This window comes from Eretmochelys imbricata, chromosome 17 (genome assembly GCF_965152235.1).
Source record: "Eretmochelys imbricata isolate rEreImb1 chromosome 17, rEreImb1.hap1, whole genome shotgun sequence".
Lineage (NCBI taxonomy): Eukaryota > Metazoa > Chordata > Testudines > Cheloniidae > Eretmochelys > Eretmochelys imbricata.
The window spans coordinates 3,510,057-3,531,499 of record NC_135588.1 but is presented as its reverse complement, the minus strand read 5'-3'; the positions used below and the strand labels follow the sequence as shown (position 1 = coordinate 3,531,499).

Here is a 21,443-nt window from a genome sequence, read left to right as displayed (position 1 = left end):
TTCAAAAGTGGCCCGGATGTCACGGTTAACGTCTACTCTTACAAAAGAGGCCATCAAATATTTAATGACAAGTTGCTGAGGCCTAATTTTTATCTGTTGTCTAAAGAAGCCACCTCCAATAGCATATAAGCGCCACCCATCCTCCACTGCCTTCATATGGAACTCTTAGCAAGAACCTCAGAAATCTGCCCAACATAGTTTTAATTCCCATAGGACACAACCCCGAGCATCATTATCGAAATTAGGGCTGTCAATTAATCGCAGTTAACTCAAAAAAATTAATTGCCGTTTTAATCGCACTGTTAAACAATAGAATACCAATTGAAATTTATTAAATATTTTGGATGTTTTTCTACGTTTTCACATATATTGTATTGTGTGTTGTAACTGAAATCAAAGTGTATATTATTTTTTATTAGAAATATTTGCACTGTAAAAATGATAACTAAAATTAATAGTATTTTTCAATTCACCTCATACAAGTGCTGTAGTGCAATCTCTTTGTCTTTGCAACTTGCAAATGTAGATTTTTTGTTACATAACTGCATTCAAAAACAAAACAATGTAAAACTTCAGAGCCTACAAGTCCACTCAGTCCTACTTCTTGTTCAGCCAATTGCTAAGACAAACAAGTTTGTTTACATTTACAGGAGATCATGCTGCCCTCTTCTTATTTACAATGTCACCAGAAAGTGAGAATGGGCATTTGCATGGCACTTTTGTAGCAAGGTATTTACGTGCCAGATATGCTAAATATTAATATGCCCCTTCATGCTTCAGCCACCATTCCAGAAGACATGCTTCCAGGCTGAAGACGCTCGTTAAAAAAATGTGTTAATTAAATTTGTGACTGAAGTCCTTGGGGGAGAATTGTGTGACCCTGCTCTGTTTTCCCCGCATTCTGCCATATATTTCATGTTATAGCAGTCCTGGATGATGACCCAGCACATGCTGTTCATTTTAAGAACACTTTCACTGCAGATCTGACAAAATGCAAAGAAGGTACCAACGTGAGATTTCTAAAGATAGCTACAGCACTCAACCCAAGGTTTAAGACTCTGAAGTGCCTTCCAAAATCTGAGAAGGATGAGGTGTGGAGCATGCTTTCAGAAGTCTTAAAAGAGCAACACTCAGATGCGGAAACTACAGAGCCCAAACCACCAAAAAAGAAAACCAACCCTCTGCTGGTGGCAATGAAAATGAATGTGTGTCAGTCCACGCTATGTTGGATGGTTATTGAGCAGAACCTGTCATCAGCATGGACGGATGTCCCCTGGAATTGTGGTTGAAGCACAAAGGGACATATGAATCGTTAGTGCATCTGACACGCAAATATCTTGAGACGCCAGCTAGAACAGCGCCATGAGAACGCCTGTTCTCACTTTCATGGAGCCTTTGTAAACAAGAAGCAGGCAGCATTATCTCCTGCAAATGTAAACAAACTTGTTTGTATGTGCGATTGGCTGAACAAGAAGTAGGACTGAGTGGACTTGCAAGCTCTAAAATTTTACATTGTTTTATTTTTGAATACAGATTTTTTGTACATAATTCTACATTTGTAAGTTCAACTTTCATGATAAAGAGATTGCACTATAGTACTTGTATTAGGTGAATTAAAAATACTATTTCTTTTGTTTTTTACAGTGAAAATATTTATAATAAAAATATAAAGTGAGCACTGTACACTTTGTATTCTGTGTTGTAACATCCAAAAATATTTAAATAAATGGTATTCTATGATTGTTGAACAGCGTGATTAATTTTTTAATAGTGTGACAGCCCTAATAGAAATGTTTTCTGTGCTTGTTCTCTTGTAGTGTTGCAACAGAATTTTCACTGACCTTTGCCTTCCTGATCACTGCTGGTAAACTAGATGCCAGAAGACACAAATGGCTTTTGATGTCTAGATTATTTACTCACTTTTGCCATCTCAAATTACATCTTCCAGGAGAAACAATTGTGCTATGAAATACAGAGGAAGGCAGAGGCACAGATCAATGGGCTGCAAGCTGAAATCAAAAGACTCATGGAGAAGAGGGTAATAAAATTGCTGAATTTATTAAAATGAGCCCAAATGGACACTGCTAAGTACTACAGGTCATAAAGAGCCCATGAGGGCTCATCGCCAACTCTTAAGAACATTCTGTTTAGAAATGTTGATGCTTAAATAATTTATTTTTCTTCCTTCATTATCATCAGGCACTTATACATGAAAACAAGGTCTTTACTAATTAAGCTTTTGTTATTCTCCATCTTAGTTTTTAATTCCATTTGTGACAGCACAATCATTTCCACATCAATCAGTTTATAATCCTCAGAAACTTCTGGTAAAGTTTGTTAGTTTGGGTTGTTCTGATTAGCATCTGTGTCTTATGTCTTGGTCTTCAGGGATTCCATTCAATGGAGAAACCATATTTGAATTAAATTAGTCTTTTATAGTAGCTGGAGCAGAGGGCTGGGGGCTCAATACTCCTGGATTCTAATCTTGTCTCAATATATGTCTTTTTGCGAGTCACAGATCCCTTTCTATGCCTTAGTTTACACATCTCCAAAGTAGGAACAATAACTACTACAGCATATCCCACTGGGGTTATGAAGTTTAATGTTTATATGTGTTCTAAGATACCTGAATGAAGGGCATTATAGAAAAGCAATTTATTATAAATAACCTAATTTAATTCCTTTCAATCGTCTAGATTTATTAGTTACCCACAGAGAAAACGTACTTATCTGGTGCAGCATTGATTCTGCCTTGTACTAACACTGATGCAAATGAATGTTCTGTCAACAATACTACCAAACAGCCCAACCTTCCAGAGGTAGCTCAGAGAACCCTTGTTCAATAGACTGGGAGAGGTACCTTTGTGGAAGGAGTGAAACTCTCCCAGGCCCACTCTGTCTTGTCTGATATTGAAAAGCTGGACCGCCACAGCTCTGACATGGGTATTCAGTTGGAGACATAGTGAAGGCAGAGAGCTAATCTCAAAGCTGTTTAAAAAAATCTTGATTTAGAATGTTGCTTTCTGTTTCTCTTGTAGCTTTCTATTGATGCATACTCAGAGGGAAGGTAAGATGCTGTGCAATATGTTACCAAAGAGAACACTCAGGGGGGAAAAATGATCTTAGTCAAGATAACATCCCCAAGACTTTCCAGAGTGGTTTTGTAATGCACCAGAGTGATTAATGCCTTAAAAAAATCCCAAATGAAATACAGCAAACTACAATGTAACAAATATTTTAACAGTTCCAGCCAAATATTTCTAAGTCATATGACCAAAAATGGGAAGAGGATTTATTCTCCAGAACCATGGGGCAAAATTTCCATAGAACTGGAGGACTGAATGGCTCAGGGGATTGGTAATGATATAAGGCCACTTTCAGTCAGAGTTCCACTCACACAGTATGGCCTAGTAGATGAAGAACTAGACTCAGGAGACTTGTGTTCTATTCCTGGCTCTGCCACCAGGCTGCTGGGTGACCTAGGACGAGTCATTTCACCTCTCTGGGCTTCAGTTTCTCCATCTGTAAAATAAGGATAATGACACAATCCACTGGCTGGAAGTTGATGATAGCCAAGTTAAGACTAGAAATAAGGCATACATTTTTAACAGTAAGGGTAATTATCTATTGGAACAATTTACCAGGGGCTGTGGTAGATTCTCCATCATTGCTTTTTAAATCCAGATTGGATGTTTTTCTAGAAGATATGACCTAGGAATTATTTTGGAGCAGTTCTCTAGCCTATGTTATACAGGAGGTCAGATTAGATAATCACAGGGCTCCCTTCTGGACTTGGAATCTATGAATACAGACGAAGATGACAGCAGCTCAAAGTCATTACTATCTAAGTACTTATTGTACCTGATACACATTTTGTAGTCTCTGAGTGGAACCAATGACTGAAAGTGGCTTTATATCATTACCAATCCCCTGAGCCATTCAGTCCTCCAGTTCTATGGAAATTTTGCCCCACAGTTCTGGAGAATGAATCCTGTTAAATGAGCTGGTGGAATGGAGTCTTCCTCATAAACTCCAACAACATAAGTAGAGCCCTGCGCAGATACAAATTTATATCCATGGATGCAGATATTTCACAGATATAAATTGGTATCTGTAGAACTGCAGAGCTCTCCCAGGGGTGAAATGAGCATAATGCAGGGCTGCCGCTACCAGGAGCTAGCGCTGCATGCTGGGAGCTCCCCCAGTGTGCCTGTACCGCCCCCAGCCCTGCCCCCGTCCCATCCATGCAGGTATCTGCGTCTCCCGTCTGGGGCCGTGTGCGCCACTTGAACACAAGAGCACGACCAGGGACAGCTGCTGGTGATCCTGGTGCCGCCCCACTAAGCAGGGCTGGGGTTGGTACAGCTGTGCCAGAGGAGCTGCCAGCATGGGGCGTTAGCTCCTGGTAGCAGCAGTCCCGCATTATGCTCATTTCACCGCTGCAGTTCTTGGGAGAGCCCTGAGGTTCTGCGGATACCAGTCTACATCCGTGGATATAAATTTGTGTCAGAGCAGGGCTCTAAACATAAGTGGCACTAACTGGCACCTTTAAACAGAGAGGTTAAGGATTAAGAGTGTGATTCACAAAGGGCATGGAGACTGAGCTATCCACTGCCCCTATATGGTTTCTTTCAGCTGAGGGTTATGGTACACTAGTTGGGAGTGCATGGAAAGATTGCACTGCTGCTGACCATGCTGTACCCATTCTGTGGATAAGAGAAGACATCAGTTTTCAGGACTGTCAAGCCAATGTGTTTCATTAGCATCAAATTCACTTAAAAATAAAAACTGAAAATCTGTATTGCTTACATAGGATCCTTTTTATGTTATTTATGATATTATGCCTCAAGCAAAAGGAAGGACTCAGGTATCTCCTGATCTGGAATTCATTCACCTCTGTTATTGTCCCTCTTTATGCACAAGTTTGTAGGACAAAAAAGGACAGGGAGTGAAAAGGAGGGCATGGTCTGACAATGAAAGGCAGGTTATCACCCACCGTTCAGACAGAAAACACATTGCCTCAGTATCAGCAAAAAGGTGTGATAGAAAGAAGCAGCAAAGGGACTTCAGGAAAACAAATACAGCATGTGTCACAATGGAGTATGCCTCTGGAATACATGAGAATGTGTCTTTCCTCTCTTATAGCCTCACAGCACCTGCACCTTCGCTGCAGTCCCTGACTCCATCTCAGACGTTGCATCCTCAACCTTCTCCAGTACAAACACCACCTCCTACAGGTTAGTGAAAGTTACATGGCTCTTATCACGTACACATCTATATCATAAAGGCTTTATGGGAACATGGAGGGTACCCTGGGGAAAAATCTGATCGGCTCTTATTTTTATAATCAGTGATGCTGCACATTCCTTCCAGCTTTGAAGGACTGGGGGTGAGCTTTGAAATCAGCTGATGACTCGGGCTGCCTTTGAAATCAGTCAAACTTGCTCTTCAGTATCCCAGAGGAGTTAGCTAGGTGTTTCTCTTCCCAGGAAGGGCTAACAATACTGTAAAATTAACTTGTGGAACTCATTGCTACAACATATTACTGAAGCCAAGAGCTTATCAGGTATTTTGTTTTGTTTTTTTAAAGTATCAGGCATTATATATGAATAATTAGAACATCCACAGCTACCTTAGGCTGGATTTCCCTATTCCTTTTGTGGCATTTTTCCTTGGAGGGGGTTATTTAGTCTAGAGCAGGGGCTCTCAAAGTTCATTGCACCGTGACCCCCTTTTGACAACAGAAATTGCTTCACGACCCCAGGAGGGGGGACCAAAGCCTGAGCCCGCCCAAGCCCCACTGCCTTGGGTGAGGGGGCCAAAGCCCAAACTCTACTGCTTTGGGCAGGGGACCAAAGCTGAAGCTCAAGGGCTTCAGCCCCAAGCAGGGGGCCTGCAACCTGAGCCCCGCTGCCCAGGGCTGAAGCCCTCGGGCTTTGGCTTTAGCCCTGGGCAGAGGGGCTCAGACTTCAGCCTTAGGCCCCAGCAAGTCTAAGCCAAGCCTGCCAACCCCATTCAAAAGGGGCTGCGACCCACTTTGGGGTCCTGATCCACAGTTTGAGAACCGCTGGTCTAGAGTTACCAAATATAACCAGGATAGCTCCTTAACTCACCCACCACCATTGGCAGCTGCTTTAGGTACAGTATAGTGCACTATTTCACTAGCATGGAAAGATTAAGCTGGAGATTTTTTTTTTTAATGAAGCACAAGAGAGAGGGACAAATACAAATATATACAAGATATAAACCTTCATGTTTTAGAGCATAAACCAGCAACTAACAACCTGGGATTAGGAAAAACTTTTGTGTAAGATCATTCCATAACTGTCCATCAGGGAGTTTCATGGAAACCTTTCCTCATCAGGGTTGAGCCTCATCACCCGTATTTTATTTATCTCTAAAGAGATTAAGAAATTTATTCCTGGCCTGAAAAGTGGTGAGTCTACATTTGTAGCCTTTGCTTTAGTTACAGATGGCACAAATAGGACCAGGGAAATTCATGGCAAAACAGCAAAAACCATAACACTGGATCTACTTGAACAACTAATGCAGGCTGCAAACACAAGTAAGTAATATGGTTTTCTGAAAAGCTAGAAATCAAATAAGGTCCCTGAAATATCTGTTGACTGATCATATTTCTCTTTTTACCAATAAGTTTCAAATATAGTTTTCTGTTGTGATTAATACTATATATATATCGCATATGCTGTTTGCAGTACAGGAAAGTGACTTACCAGTAACTGAAGTTTAAGTATATTGCCTCTATCCATCTATATCATGGGTAAGTGGTTCAGAACCATCTCCAAAACAGTGATTGCTATAGACTTGCTCCACTTGTGCACCCCAATGGAGATTAGACCAAAAAATAATTCTACACCATGGATGTCAGGTACATAATGGCTCTGAACAAATCCTGTTATGGTCACTGCACTGAAAAAAAAAAGCTGATTTACATAAATATCATAAATATAAGGATATCCCTTTACTAGTACCAGTGAATGTCATATCTAAAATTAAAATATTACTAAATATATCCTCTGTCAGGACTGGATTAATAACCAGGGTTCTAACCTCTCATGGTACTAATTTAAATTATAAAATTCCATCAAATTTTAGCATTACATTACAATATTTGAAGTTTTCTACATCTATATAGCTCCCAAACCCAATCCTCTCCTAATCTGGACTTCTATTACTACGTCTATCTAATCTAGCTACATGCTAACAAGAATTATCAGTTGACTGAATTATTTTGATAGAAAACTACTTGGAGGATGATTTGCTCTCTTCTGCATGGCTATCCAAGGAAAGGATTATAAAGTAGAGGACATTTTCCCAACTGTTTTCAAGATGATATAAGCTTCTGATGCTGGGCAGTGCATATCTTGATAGACAAAGCCTAAAAGTCTTTCTAGGTCCCAATTATCCAAAACAGCATTTCTATCTAGTTCTACTTCCCCACCAATGTGCCTGTTCTGGAGGAACCACCCATCTGTAAGGTTAAGAGGGTAACTGCATTCTTCTCTAGGTAAAAATGTCCTTTCACTTGATCTGTTCTTTCTGGTTCTATATTTATAGCCTGCTGAACAAAACTTGCAATGAAAATCAAATGTCAGTGAAAATGTAAAAATGAAGTTTTTTTTTTTTAAAATCAGCACCTCTGTGGAGCAATGATGACATCCTGTGGCTTAAAATGTAATTGCTTCTGCTTAAGAAAATAGGCCCTCAGGGGAGACTCTCTAAGCCCATGTGTCTAGTTAACCCCAAAGAGAGTTGCAGGCCTGCACTGAGAGAACAGGTTCCAATGATTTATTCCTAGCATTAAAGTGGGTATTAACAGCTTGTCTTGTTTAAAACAGCACTATTCCAAATAAGCTTCAAGGATACAATTATATTCCATAAGGAATTAAAATTGTTGTAAATTTACGTTTCTGATGCCCAGTGTCCAAAAGGAATTTATTTTTTGTGTTTTTCAGTTGCTAATGGGAGCAATGCAGCTGAGCATGACTCTTTGAATGCAGCTACCAAAGAACATCTTTGGAACTACAACCAGGACTGCAAAAATGCAGAGGTATTACATATGCTTACTCACCCTTTGCCTCTCCCCTTAATGCTATAACCCTATGGTTATGCAGTGTACATTTAGGGGGGAAAGTACTGTTTATCTTCTATCAGTGACTACTGCAGCAGTGTAAATGATGCAGCCACTTAATCCTCATACTGTTGTCAGGCCTGGACTACAAAATTGCAGCAGTTTATGTAAGGGTGTGATTTTTTTAAAAATTGATTTAACAGGGCACAAATTGCAGGTGGACTAGACTCACCCAACCATCTTTAATAATGTAAGGTTACGACAACACAGAGTCTTAAAGCATCATAAACGATGGGGAAAGAAACCCAAGAAAAAAGGCACATGGCCCAAAAACAAGTTCCTGAGGTCAGGAAAAAATCTGTCATGTTTCAATACTAATGCCCCTCCTGAAAAGTAACAGTGTAGGGTAATGTTTTAGATTTAGATATATATTTAAACAATCTTGCATTAGGAAATGAACGACTGGCTGGGAGAGTTGGTAGCCTAAGAGGGAAACAATCCATATTAATCCAAGTAGGCCATTAATACGCACGAAGAGTCCACGCAAATGTTGTTTCATAAAACATTGATAAAAAAATACCCTGCTGCTATCAAAGTCTTAGTTTACATTCTGAGATTGTTACAGAATAGTAAAAGTCCTTTTTTAGATGTTTCCAAACAAATCTTTTAAAAAGCCTGTTTTACTATTTTTACAACTCAAAGTCTTCATTAAGTAAGATGTAAAGTATTAAATATTGCTACAATATTGTCTTCAATTTAAGAGTTCCTTTTTTGCCTTAACAGATTGAAGTATTTGGGCATCAGATAAACACAGAAGACAGAGAAAAAATTCCAGAACCCAAAAGACAACTAAGGGAAAAATTAACCACAGCTATCAGCAGAAATGCAGAGGCCCGTTACAAAGCGCAGTTTGAAGCAGTGAGGATGTTATCAGAGCCTGATTATATGGTATGATGCTCTGTACCTTGGGAGAACACCCAGCACCCCCATGTCCATCCTTGCAAAATGATTGTGTGGTATCCAATGCAAAGTTTGTCATGTTGGGTGTCCTCGGAAGGCTCATGATGCACTGATCATTGATCATTGTTATATTATACAGGTTATAATTTCATGTATGTAGTTATGAGGCTGAAAATGTATCCTCACGGCTTAAAATAAGCCCAGGCAAAAACTCTCCAAGAGCAGAGAGGCAGTTCACACCTCATCAGGGCAGGAATGGGACAAACCCAGCCCAGCCTCACAGGAACAAAGGACGCTGGCCTAAACAGCAATAAAAGAATGTTAGACTCTCAAGGGAGTCACCCCCCTTCCTTTGGTCAGTTTGGAACTGCAGTGAGGTAATGCTCACGTGACACTGAAGGGGGGGGGGGGAGGTACACACATGCACAAAGCCAAGGGAGAGATTTGCTATGCTCTTCCACCTACATCCAGACACCACCACACCAAGGGTATGTCTATACTGGAAACTTCAAATAGCTAACGCAGGAATACTCCTGCAGCAGCACTTTGAAGTGCTAACATGGTCACGCTCAAGTGCTGGGAGAGCACTCCTGGTAATCCACCTCCACAAGGGGATTTGCTCTGAGCACTGCTCAGAGCCTGTCTACACGAGCGCTTTAAAGCACTGACTTGCTGCGCTCTGGGGGGTGATTTTTCACCCCCCAGAGCCAGCAAGTTAGAGCACTATAAACTATAGGTGTAGACAAGCCCTAAGCAACTGAAGCGCTGATCAAAGGGGAGAGGCAGGCTGAAGAGCAACCAGCCAACCTGTGGTGAGAAGCATCTAAGTTTGTACAGGCATTGAAAGTGTTAACAGCTTAGAATACATTTTGCTTTTATTTCATTTGACCAAATCTGACTTATGTTTTGATTTATAATCACTTAAAATCTTTTTATAGTTAACAATCTGTATTTATTCCACCTAAAGCAATGCATTTGGTTTGAAGTGTCAAGAGACTCCCTTTGGGATTACAAGCCTGGTACATTATCAATTTGTTAAACTGACAAACTCATAAGCTTGCAGCATCCAGCAGGCACAACTGAACATTGCAAGATGGAGGTTCCTAGGGTTGTCTGGGACCAAGATATTAGCTAATGTCATTCGGTTGCAAGTAGGTGGGAGGAACTTACATACCAGAGGCTGTGTGTGAACAGCCCAGGAGTGGGGGTTCTCACAGCAGAGCAGGGTAAGGCTGGCTCCTAGAGTCAAGGGTTAGAGTGCCCTAGCAGATCACTAGCCCAGGTACCAGAGGGGAATATCACAATTTGGCTACTAATCTTGTGCTCAGTTTAACCTACCATTATTACTGGGCTCTGAGAATAATAAATCTGTATTATAGATGGGGCTGCTAGCATGTTAAGGTTGTTCCTGCCCACTTCCCATTACAGACCCAGTTTTCAGTTGCTTGTAACTTTGTGCACATGTACGTATCTCCAAAAATTCACAACATCCCAGAAAAGCCTGGAGACCTGTTTTAGCAGGAATCTTTTGCAACAGACCTATTATAGTTAGGAACAATCAGTTTTGCTACAAACTCAGTACAAGAACTGTATCATACTACTAGCTGGCTGCCAAAGCACTTTACAAATTAAATGCTACAATTTTACTTCTGGGAAAAGAGACAGCATAAAGTGACTCACTTTGAATGCAGCAAAGTCACTGAGAGCATAAAATAAGCCAACCATCACAAATTACCAGACCAAATCATTTTCAGTTATGTTTACTTATGTAGAGGGGAATCAAATAATTTTCTCTACCATTGTGTCAATGTTTTGCTGATAGAAACTATTTACAAAGGGAGTCACATCAAACTTTTACCCTTTGGTGTAGAAGTTATTTTAAGGAGTCTGTAAGCAGGAGTTAAAATGTATTTTGTTAATGGGATAACACACCATTTGATGCTGACATTGATAATGTAACTTCCCATAGAAATGTTTACGGTTGAAACTCCCTCAACCTAGAATTAGTTGTTACAGGAAATATCCCACCTATTTGTGAAGAACCCACAAACTGAAACAGTGAAGTTTCCTCAACAAGAGCACCAGTGGATATGGTTACACTATATTCTATAAGCTTTTCATTATGAGTTTAGTTCTGTGTATTTACGCACCATAAATTACACAATATTGAGTTGCTATACAGTATATTTTCAACACCCACATTTGCTGGAGCTAACACTGGTTCTGCTATACTTGAGAAAAAACGAAGTGCTTTACATGAAAGCATGACGTAGTAGGCAAGTTATCGGGCATAGAAACACTCCAGATATCACACAACACCTTTACTTAAAACTAAAGCCCACTATTTAACTAATACCAGATTAGTTAAGAATAAGTGTAGCACTAGTAAATGACTGTTAGCTCTTACAAAGCTAGAAAGACTTTCAGTCTCTGCTCAAAATCAGGGCCAAAATTTCATGTATGTGTTTAATACCCTGTGTGTGAAGGAGTGATTTTCATTGATTTTTTATTAGTAAACTAAAAATCCAGTGAAGTGTTTTCCTCTTAATTCAGTACTGTTGATGCAATCTACAGATTGCCGTTTATTCTTTTCAGAGAACTGAGAATATGTTCAGTTCTCCCAGTCCCTTCTGTTCCCACTAAGGAAACAATTCAAATGTCAAACAGCAAGACTTACTCTTGGCTTTTTCCTTAAAAGATTAGTGTAAGCAACATTAAAGTTGGCATAATCTAGAGGAAAAAAAGCTTCTACTAAGCATTGCATAAGAACACAAGCCATTCAACTGTTTATAGCCAGAGGAACCAGACTCTGCTCAAGAGACCAAAGGGGTTATAGTAATTATAACATCCTTAAACATACCAGCAGAAGTTCCATAATAAACGGAGAATAGTCTAGATAAGTGTTACAACCTTACTTTGCATAATTCTGACTTGTTGAAAGTAAGATCAACATCAGAAATTAGTAGCTAAACCTCCACACGCCCCTCCATGAAACAAGTTTTTTTATTGCATGAAGATTGGGTAAAATGTACTAGAGTTTCACAGTTAGCAAAGACCATCAGGTAATGTGCAACAAAAATCTTTATTAGCATTCACAGACTGTTCAGCAGTTACTGCAACTTGTATTTAACTTACAATATTAAGACATTAAAGGGCTACAGTGCAAAAACAAATGCTATTGGCAATCATGTAAAGCATGGTCCACAATAACTAACAGCCACCCCTCAGACGCAGCACAAGATGGAGGGTGGATTCCTTCTGGATGTTGTAGTCAGACAGGGTACGGCCATCTTCCAGCTGCTTGCCTGCAAAGATCAGCCTCTGCTGGTCGGGTGGGATGCCTTCTTTGTCCTGGATCTTAGCCTTGACATTCTCAATAGTGTCACTGGGCTCAACCTCTAGGGTGATGGTCTTGCCGGTCAGGGTCTTCACAAAGATCTGCATACCACCTCTCAGACGCAGCACAAGATGGAGGGTGGATTCCTTCTGGATGTTGTAGTCAGACAGGGTACGGCCATCTTCCAGCTGCTTGCCTGCAAAGATCAGCCTCTGCTGGTCAGGTGGGATGCCTTCTTTGTCCTGGATCTTAGCCTTGACATTCTCAATAGTGTCACTGGGCTCAACCTCTAGGGTGATGGTCTTGCCAGTCAGGGTCTTCACAAAGATCTGCATACCACCTCTCAGACGCAGCACAAGATGGAGGGTGGATTCCTTCTGGATGTTGTAGTCAGACAGGGTACGGCCATCTTCCAACTGCTTGCCTGCAAAGATCAGCCTCTGCTGGTCAGGTGGGATGCCTTCTTTGTCCTGGATCTTAGCCTTGACATTCTCAATAGTGTCACTGGGCTCAACCTCTAGGGTGATGGTCTTGCCAGTCAGGGTCTTCACAAAGATCTGCATACCACCTCTCAGACGCAGCACAAGATGGAGGGTGGATTCCTTCTGGATGTTGTAGTCAGACAGGGTACGGCCATCTTCCAGCTGCTTGCCTGCAAAGATCAGCCTCTGCTGGTCAGGTGGGATGCCTTCTTTGTCCTGGATCTTAGCCTTGACATTCTCAATAGTGTCACTGGGCTCAACCTCTAGGGTGATGGTCTTGCCAGTCAGGGTCTTCACAAAGATCTGCATACCACCTCTCAGACGCAGCACAAGATGGAGGGTGGATTCCTTCTGGATGTTGTAGTCAGACAGGGTACGGCCATCTTCCAACTGCTTGCCTGCAAAGATCAGCCTCTGCTGGTCAGGTGGGATGCCTTCTTTGTCCTGGATCTTAGCCTTGACATTCTCAATAGTGTCACTGGGCTCAACCTCTAGGGTGATGGTCTTGCCAGTCAGGGTCTTCACAAAGATCTGCATACCACCTCTCAGACGCAGCACAAGATGGAGGGTGGATTCCTTCTGGATGTTGTAGTCAGACAGGGTACGGCCATCTTCCAACTGCTTGCCTGCAAAGATCAGCCTCTGCTGGTCGGGTGGGATGCCTTCTTTGTCCTGGATCTTAGCCTTGACATTCTCAATAGTGTCACTGGGCTCAACCTCTAGGGTGATGGTCTTGCCAGTCAGGGTCTTCACAAAGATCTGCATACCACCTCTCAGACGCAGCACAAGATGGAGGGTGGATTCCTTCTGGATGTTGTAGTCAGACAGGGTACGGCCATCTTCCAGCTGCTTGCCTGCAAAGATCAGCCTCTGCTGGTCGGGTGGGATGCCTTCTTTGTCCTGGATCTTAGCCTTGACATTCTCAATAGTGTCACTGGGCTCAACCTCTAGGGTGATGGTCTTGCCAGTCAAGGTCTTCACAAAGATCTGCATATTGAACTATACAGAAAGAGGTATCAGAAAGAGTTCTAACTTCCCATATTGATTAAACTTGCTACAGAACACAAGTCATCCCATAACACAGACCCTTAAGCTTCACATCAACATTTCAGTTTAGAAAACTGAAGCTCAGTAATCAGTAAAATCAGAATACCAAAAACTCTTCCCTGGTCTCTATATTTAAATAAAGAAAATGTTTTGGTGAGACATTTCCATAACTGGTTCCCTGGACGCTAACCAGCCCCTATGTTGCTGGCTTAAGAACATGTCTGTCTCCTGTCCACAAGGGGTGGTATCAGACGTTAGCAAGTTCAAGCCCTTTCCCCGGCAGCCGAGAACCCAGCTCTTCCCTTTCGCGGCTTCACCAGCGCTCCCGTCCTCAGGGGAGGGAACGCCGCGCCACCCACGCTCTTCGGCGCCTTTACTTACCCGAGCGCTCACTCGGTCGCCCCCATCCCGGTCTCCGCGACCCTTCTGGGCGACACACGCGGGTTACCGGAGCTTGGGACCGCCCCGCTTCCCTCCCCAGTCACAATGAGGGCCAGTGACTCAGCACTCTTCACTTCCGGGAAGGCAACGCAATGGCGGCCCGCCGCCTCCGCTATCTTAGACCGGGCCCCCTTCCCGCACAGACGCGGAGAAGAGCAAAACCCAGAGGCTGTGCCCCCAACTCCCCTAAGCGGCTCTGTGCCGTCCCCACACTAATCGCCCCTACTCTCCCGAGCGAGTGGCCTCCCCACTTTCCCCTTCACACTGCCCTGTGTCGCTTCTTACCGTTAACCTCCCGCGGCTTGGACACTTACGTGGAAGGCTATAAAATCAGCCTGTCAACGCCGATACCGCTCAACTACAACAATACTGTCCGCTTGTGAACTACGCAGCTCTCAGCTCACCGGCTCCTATTTATAAGACTGGGGACGCCAGACGCCCCACCCATTCACGCACAGATAGTGTCAGTCCGCTGCAGAAAATAGTCCCAAGCAATGGCCCTGCACCAAAGGAGGGATACAGGCCCTTCCCCGTCACAAATCCTTTCCTGAAGTCTCAGGGTATGTCTGTTCCTCCCTGTGAGAAATTCACCGCTCTCCCTCCAAATAATCGAAATCTCTCAGGAGCGGAAGGATATCGTGGTACGGTGAGAAAACTACCAGATAGCTCTGGAAGCTTCGTCGACTGAGAGGACGGTAGGCGGGGTTATATGCCAGTTGTCGGCGTTGATTGGTGCAGAGGGAGAGAGACGGGCCATTGATTGGTTCACAGAGTCAGGCGGGCGAGGCCACGAAGAAAGCTCTGGAACCAGGACGGGGAGAGAGGGGTGATTCTCGTCGCTGATTGGTACAGGGTGAGGTAAGCCTTGTTGCTAAGGGGTGCCGCCTCAGAGAAGCAGATTTCGGGCGGGGGAAGAGAAGGGGTGTTGGGCGCGCGGGAGCGCGCGGAAAACAGTGGTCTGCAGCGGTGGGGGAGGGGCACCGAGGGCCTTCATGGGGGTGGGCCCTCACGGGGGGGCTGGGGCCCAACAAGGCCAATGGCCTGTGGGTAGCAATGGCTTTCCTCCCTTCCCCTGGCAGCCAGGATGGGGGAGGGCTTGGGCTTTGGAAGGGGGAAACCCCTCCCCATACGCTATCATGCGGCTGCCCTGAGCAGGGGCCCGGAAAGCATTCGTGCCAACTGCTCTGGCCCCCGGCCACCTTTATCGAGCTGGAGTGATGAGCACCAAGGCGTGTGGTACTGAGACACTGGGCCGGTGTCACGTCCAGTGGGATGTGTCAGCCCGTCAGTTAAACTGGCTCTAAGGGGCTGCTGTGTGGACGCACCTGGGTCTGTTAAAACTGGGCTTGGTTTATTATTTTAACTCAAATAACCTGCCCTTAGACCCAAATGAGAGTGGGGAACTCAATGGGTTTGCACTCCTGTAAGTTAAACCGGTGCAACTTCTGCATGTAAGTAAGGCCTGGCACTTCTGAGTAGTGAAGAGCGAAGCTGCTCCTTCTCTTGGACCTGATTCATTGTTGCCTTGCACCTCCTGTAGTTATGCCAGCACAAACTTGGTGTGAAGGGTCATCATCTATATGTTGCTGGCACCCAGTGCTGAGAGGCAAAACAACAGCAGGGTTTGGTTCGCTACCCGGTGTGCTTCACCCAATAATCACAATGGGGTGGAGAAGCAGAAAAGTTTATTTGAAGCTTCAAAAAGGTACAGGGAGAATAGAATCTCAAATCCTGCACACAGAGCAGGAAGTTACACAGGCTTTTATACATCCTATCTTCAGCATACTTATCCAGTAGCAAGCTGCCCTGAGTATCCATATAGCCAACCAATAGCTACCTGCTCGTTCCCTTGTTTTTTGTATCATTTATTAAACTATACATAAAGCTGCTTTATTCAGCATTTTTCTTCCATATCTGCCCTGTTTGGCCTTGTTTAGTTTCAGGCAGTCTGACTCTGCAACATATTGTTGCAGATCCTCAGCATAACTGCTGTGAGTATCTCCAGGTGGGGGGCCAAGGACACTTGGGCCTAGTACACATAGCTGCTGCGAGTGCCTCCAGGCCCGGGGGGAGCAAGGACACTTGGGCCTAGTGCGAGGGGGCTTCATCGACACTCATGGTCTTCCATCCCCTCGAGTTACCATGCTCCAGTGTCCCCAATATATATGAGGCTTTGTGTACATTACACACTTACTTCGGTATAACTACGTAGATGTATGACAAATGTTTAAGCAATGTTACATTTTGTTTTAAAATTTCTGATTTTTCGTGGATGGGTGGGTGTTTTGTTTTTGTTTGTGTTTCATTCCTAGTAGGTTATTATTTTCCTGTATATAGTGCTAAAAATGGGCTAAATGTTTGATCCATGGGAGCCCTGTATGTACTGAACTAAATTAAAGGGTTTAAAACTCAGCATAAAACATAATGAGCAACCTACATCTGTTCTGTGTAGAATGGAATAAACATGGAAGAAGCAGGAAAGAGTTTTTAAACTGTTTTAATTTAAATATCCAACCTCAACAAATAAAATTAGAACAAAGATCTTTGTATAGAGTTTGCCAAGTGGTAGTGGCAGGAAATATGAGTATAACTTTTTAAGATCCAGAATCTATTAGAAAATAGCAGGAAACTGGATCTCTAGGGCTCTGGTAGGGATGCAGAGTATCTGTGGGTGGGAGGTATCTCTGTAATTGTTTCACTGTGATTAATAAACCAGAAAACACCAGAGTCTCTCATTGTTTCTAGGTGTGGTTCCCAGTAATATTAGCTAAACTGCTTTCCCTCAGTTACTGTTGGTTTTCTTTTTACCTATTCAAAACAGCAGATTAGAATCAAGTCTCAGTAGTTTCACCATAGTCTGATCTTAAAATAACTTGTTGCTGTTTCAGAATAATTGATGCTTCATGGAAGTGTCATTTTATTAAGCTAGTACAGGGATCTGCATGCCTACACAAAATGCAGACTCCACATTCAAAATAACAATGGTGTTTATATGAACTATGGTGAAATTAATTATCCTCCCAACACACACACGCACCCCCAATTGATTTTCTCAGATAACCAGATGTCCAAATAAGATAAACAATTACGTGGGCTTTGTGCAAAGAATTTGGTGTGGGGAAGGTGGAGGTTGGAGGAATGGAATTGACCTCCACAACATGCATGTGGGCCACACAGCCACCATTCCAGCTTTGGGCTGGATTAGTGTCTGTTCCCGCTTTGCACCTCCTTGATTTGGTGCACTGGATTCACATAATTGTGGATTCAGTGGCCTCTCCCTTTACCTTTCTACCATGGCCATCTGTTCCATCTTATTTGGAGTCACCTCAGAACCCTCCTGTGCTGGGCAGAGGGTAGAGATAGCTCTCTCGTGCAGCCCCATAATTGTGGATTCAGTGGCCTCTCCCTTTACCTTTCTACCATGGCCATCTGTTCCATCTTATTTGGAATCACCACAGAACCCTCCTCTGTGCTGGGCAGAGGGTAGAGATAGCTCTCTTGTGCAGCCACTCTTATTAAATGTGTCATCCCACCCACCCTTCCGTTCTTTTCCTCTCTGTGCAGAGCAAATTCAAGGCCTGTTCTATACTTAAAAATTATGTCAACCTAGTTATGTGGCTCAAGACTGTGAAAAATTTCATGCCCTGAGTGTTGTCGTTAGGCCAACCTAACCGTAAGTTGATGTAAATATGGCTAGGTCAATGGAAGAATTTTATCCCGTCTCGGAGAGCTGGAAAAATCCTTTCCTAGCTGTAGCTGTGCCACTGTAGCAGCTGTAGTGTAGACATGCCCCAGGGCTGACATGGTGCACTCTGGACCTGGACACATTCCCTATATGCACAGAGGATTTAACTCTGCCTTTTTATTATCTTGATACTCTGGGTGGCACTTTCTTGCTATGGCAGTCACAAGCTTGTGTGTGTTTTACATGTAATATACCAGATTCTGTTTCATTTACAACAATGTGAATCCAGACAACTCCACTGGAGTCTGGTATATAGCTGAAAACAGAGTTTGGTCTCGTGAGTTAGCAAATGACAGTGTCAGCCTTAGCTCAGAATTTCTGTTGGTGAGAAAAACAAACTTTCGAGCTTACACAGCTTGTCTCAGGTTTTGTCTGCACTGGAACTTTGTTGGCAAAACTTTGTTGCTCGGGGTGTTAAAAAACACACACACACCCTGAATGACAAAAGTTTTACTGACAAAAAGCGCCGGTGTGTACAGCACTTTCTGAGCAGGAGTACTCTCCTGCCAGCAAAGCTGCTGCCGCTCATTGAGGCTGGAAGACTTTTGTCTGCAGGAGAGCTCTCTCCTACCAACAAACAGCAGCTAAACTGCGTGCCTTGTAGCGGCACAGCTGTGTCTCCAAAAGGTGCAAAATGTAGACAAAGCCTTAGGGCTAGTCTACACTAGCAATGTTAAAGCGCTGCCATGGCAGCGCTTTAATGTGGCTTGTGTAGTTGTGGCTCGAAAAAACCCACGAGGAGGCGTAGCTACCAGCAGTGCTGGTGCACTGTCTACACTGGCACGTTACAGTGCTGAAACTTGCAGTGCACGGGGGTGTTTTTTCACCCCCCTTAGCGAGAAATATGCAGCGCTGTAAAGTGCCAGTGTAGACAAGCCCTTAGTCTCTCATCAACAAAAGTTGGTCCAATACAAGATATTACCTCACCCACCTTGCCTCTCTAATATCCTGGGACCAACCTGCCTACAACAACACTGCATACAAATATGATAAACACAGATTAGGCAGGTCTGGATGTCTTTAATTCTTCAGGTAACATAATTTTCTTTCTACAAAGTATAAGCATTTTTTATTTTTTCATATGTTGTGCTGACAATTTTATGTGAAAAAGTATCACCAACCAGCAGTTGACTCTGAATAATATCTGATGAAGTGAGCTGTAGCTCACGAAAGCTCATGCTAAAATAAATTGGTTAGTCTCTAAGGTGCCACAAGTACTCCTTTTCTTATATAAAGAAATGTGAGTCTGGAAAAAATCCAGATCTTGTGACTGGTTTGACTGCACAGGTGGCTACAACATTTGCCGGATCATGGGACACAGCTAGGAACACAGCTTCCTTGTATAGTGGTTTAAAAAGTAGGTCATTGGGCAGTACTACAAAGCAACCCACTTGCTGAAAAGAGGGCTCCATGATCACAAGAAATTTATCAGACAGATTTGTACATTCCGGAGCACAAATCATAGGTGACCTATCCTGCAGTAGAGCCTGAGCAACTGCAAATCCTATCTGCTGGGACATTGCAAAATCAAGCAGTTTATTTGTACCTACAATGGCATAACCTGTGAAAGGCAGGCTGTTGGAAGATTTGAGTGTGACTACCGTAAATGCAGTATTTTTCCTGCAGGGAAGGGCTACTCTCTGATTAATTTTGCCACAAGGGAAAACCAGTATTTATTCCCAGTTCACTCCTAAACTTACTAAACACCTCTTTCTATAACATTAGGATAATCACTTCTACCTATGTCATAGGAACACTTGTGAGGACTAATTAACTAGGCATAGTTCTACTTTGCAGTGGAAATAGGACCTATCCTTTTTTTAAGATCTATGCTAAAGCCTTAAACATGTCTGGATAGGTCTAGATGACAGAGTCTAAAATACCAGCAGCTAATTTACATTAGTGCATCTGTCATGGCTAGGATTGGTGCTATAATAGTGGGATATTTAAAAAAAATCTCAGTGCAGTAAAGGCTTATGTGTGACTAACGAAATGTGAGGGACGAAGTGAGTGAAAGGAAGGACCGAGAATATAAGTGGAAGGTGAAATAGGTGACTGTTTATGCAAATATTGGAACTGAGCACTCTCAGACTTAGGGATAGTGTTGTATCCCAGCAACATTTAAGATCCATCAGCTGTACAGTTTTTAAACCATTTCCTTTAAATGTGGGTTAAACAAGGTGTTGACAGCTACTACATGCAGAGTATAGCTGTGTTAAACCATTTTAAAAAGCCTTTCTCAGGTCTCTGTTAGTATATTTGTACCCATCCATGCTGGCCAGTATAACGCTGAACAAGGTTTGTAGAAAACATTTTAAAGCCTAATTATATGGTCTGTTCATACTGTGACTTTAAGCTGTGTATAAAATAACATTTAACAATTCAACAAGCCTGAGGTTTTTAAAACACTGACATCTTGAAGGTGACAATATCATTGTTTGATAGTCAAGATGGTCAGTTAGTTGGGTACATTATGGGTTTCCTTCAAAACCCACTTTCCAAAGTTCCACTATACAAAGTTCCACTTTGGTATAAACAAGAAAGTGCCTTTACAAATCTTTACAAATCTTTGTACAAGTATTTGTAGCACTTGTGCTCCCAGGAGATTAATAAAGATGTCATCAACTTTATAGCACACTTCTGTGTTAATATTCTGTGCCTACTATGATAATGGTTACAGTCCACTTTCAGTTTGTTTACTACATGCTCTTGGGAGCACTTTGGATGTGCTCCAACTTGCTGCAGTTAGGAAAGACTTTTTGTTGACTTTAATGCAAGTTGGATCAGGCACTAAGTGTAATAAGTAACCCTAAGTAACTAAGTAACCCTATAGTTGTGTGGCTCTTTTACCCAGGAACAGGAGACAGATACATTGTTAAAAATAGGAAAATATTGTTGTAAAACACACAAAATTGTGAGGGGGAATTGGGCAAGCATAGGATCTGAAACCATTTTTAATTTTTGTTAATTAAGTTGATTTCAAGTTGATACCTCTTTAATAATGAATAAGAGCTAGTCCAACAAAGTAAAATAACTCCATTCTGAAGCAGCCTTCTTCCATTGACGGGGCTTATGGAGGAAGCTGTATTTTGTCCTCCTGAGCCAGGACAGATTGACTCATTATATCCCTCTTGATGAGAGAGTATCACCCAAAATACTTCCCCTACTCCCCTCCCCATATTATGATTAAATCTCAGGCAATGTTTTTCTCCTCCAGCGTGCAGATTTTGTAGTACTGATTCCCATTATTTATGCCTCTTATCTATTAAGTATGTTGTTATCTATAGGCTACTTCTAATACTCTGGCCTCTAGAGTGAAAGTGAAAATCAGTATCCATA

The 21,443-nt window shown here is 42.6% G+C and overlaps 4 protein-coding genes across 6 annotated transcripts in view; all 4 read right to left on the bottom strand.

The window, feature by feature from the left end:
• Positions 1 to 6,930, bottom strand: part of LOC144276554 (transient receptor potential cation channel subfamily V member 2-like) — a 45,956-nt gene extending 39,026 nt beyond the window's left edge. For 2 of the 3 annotated variants that reach the window (XM_077836724.1, XM_077836725.1), the window contains exon 1: positions 6,735 to 6,930. The gene's annotated coding sequence lies outside the window, so the exon portion shown is untranslated. Of the gene's footprint in view, positions 1 to 1,841; positions 1,963 to 6,734 lie in introns of all 3 variants that reach the window. The other variant, XM_077836726.1, reaches the window with a different exon arrangement.
• A 5,185-nt stretch (positions 6,931 to 12,115) lies between these two features.
• LOC144276556 (polyubiquitin-B) lies at positions 12,116 to 13,093 on the bottom strand. The gene has a single exon (XM_077836732.1). It carries the CDS (start codon positions 12,950 to 12,952, stop codon positions 12,263 to 12,265), a length of 690 nt encoding a protein of 229 aa, XP_077692858.1. The 5' UTR covers positions 12,953 to 13,093; the 3' UTR covers positions 12,116 to 12,262.
• LOC144276668 (polyubiquitin-B-like) lies at positions 12,961 to 14,769 on the bottom strand. Its single transcript, XM_077836927.1, has 3 exons — positions 14,645 to 14,769; positions 13,056 to 13,870; positions 12,961 to 12,994 (listed from the first exon to the last, which is right to left on the bottom strand). Exons 2-3 carry the CDS (start codon positions 13,862 to 13,864, stop codon positions 12,961 to 12,963), a joined length of 843 nt encoding a protein of 280 aa, XP_077693053.1. The 5' UTR covers positions 13,865 to 13,870; positions 14,645 to 14,769.
• A 244-nt stretch (positions 14,770 to 15,013) lies between these two features.
• Positions 15,014 to 21,443, bottom strand: part of PIGL (phosphatidylinositol glycan anchor biosynthesis class L) — a 109,026-nt gene continuing 102,596 nt past the window's right edge. Inside the window, exon 7 of the mRNA XM_077836731.1 lies at positions 15,014 to 15,160. Within this exon, the coding sequence (XP_077692857.1) occupies positions 15,125 to 15,160 (36 nt within the window). The 3' untranslated portion in view covers positions 15,014 to 15,124. The remainder of the gene's footprint in view (positions 15,161 to 21,443) is intronic.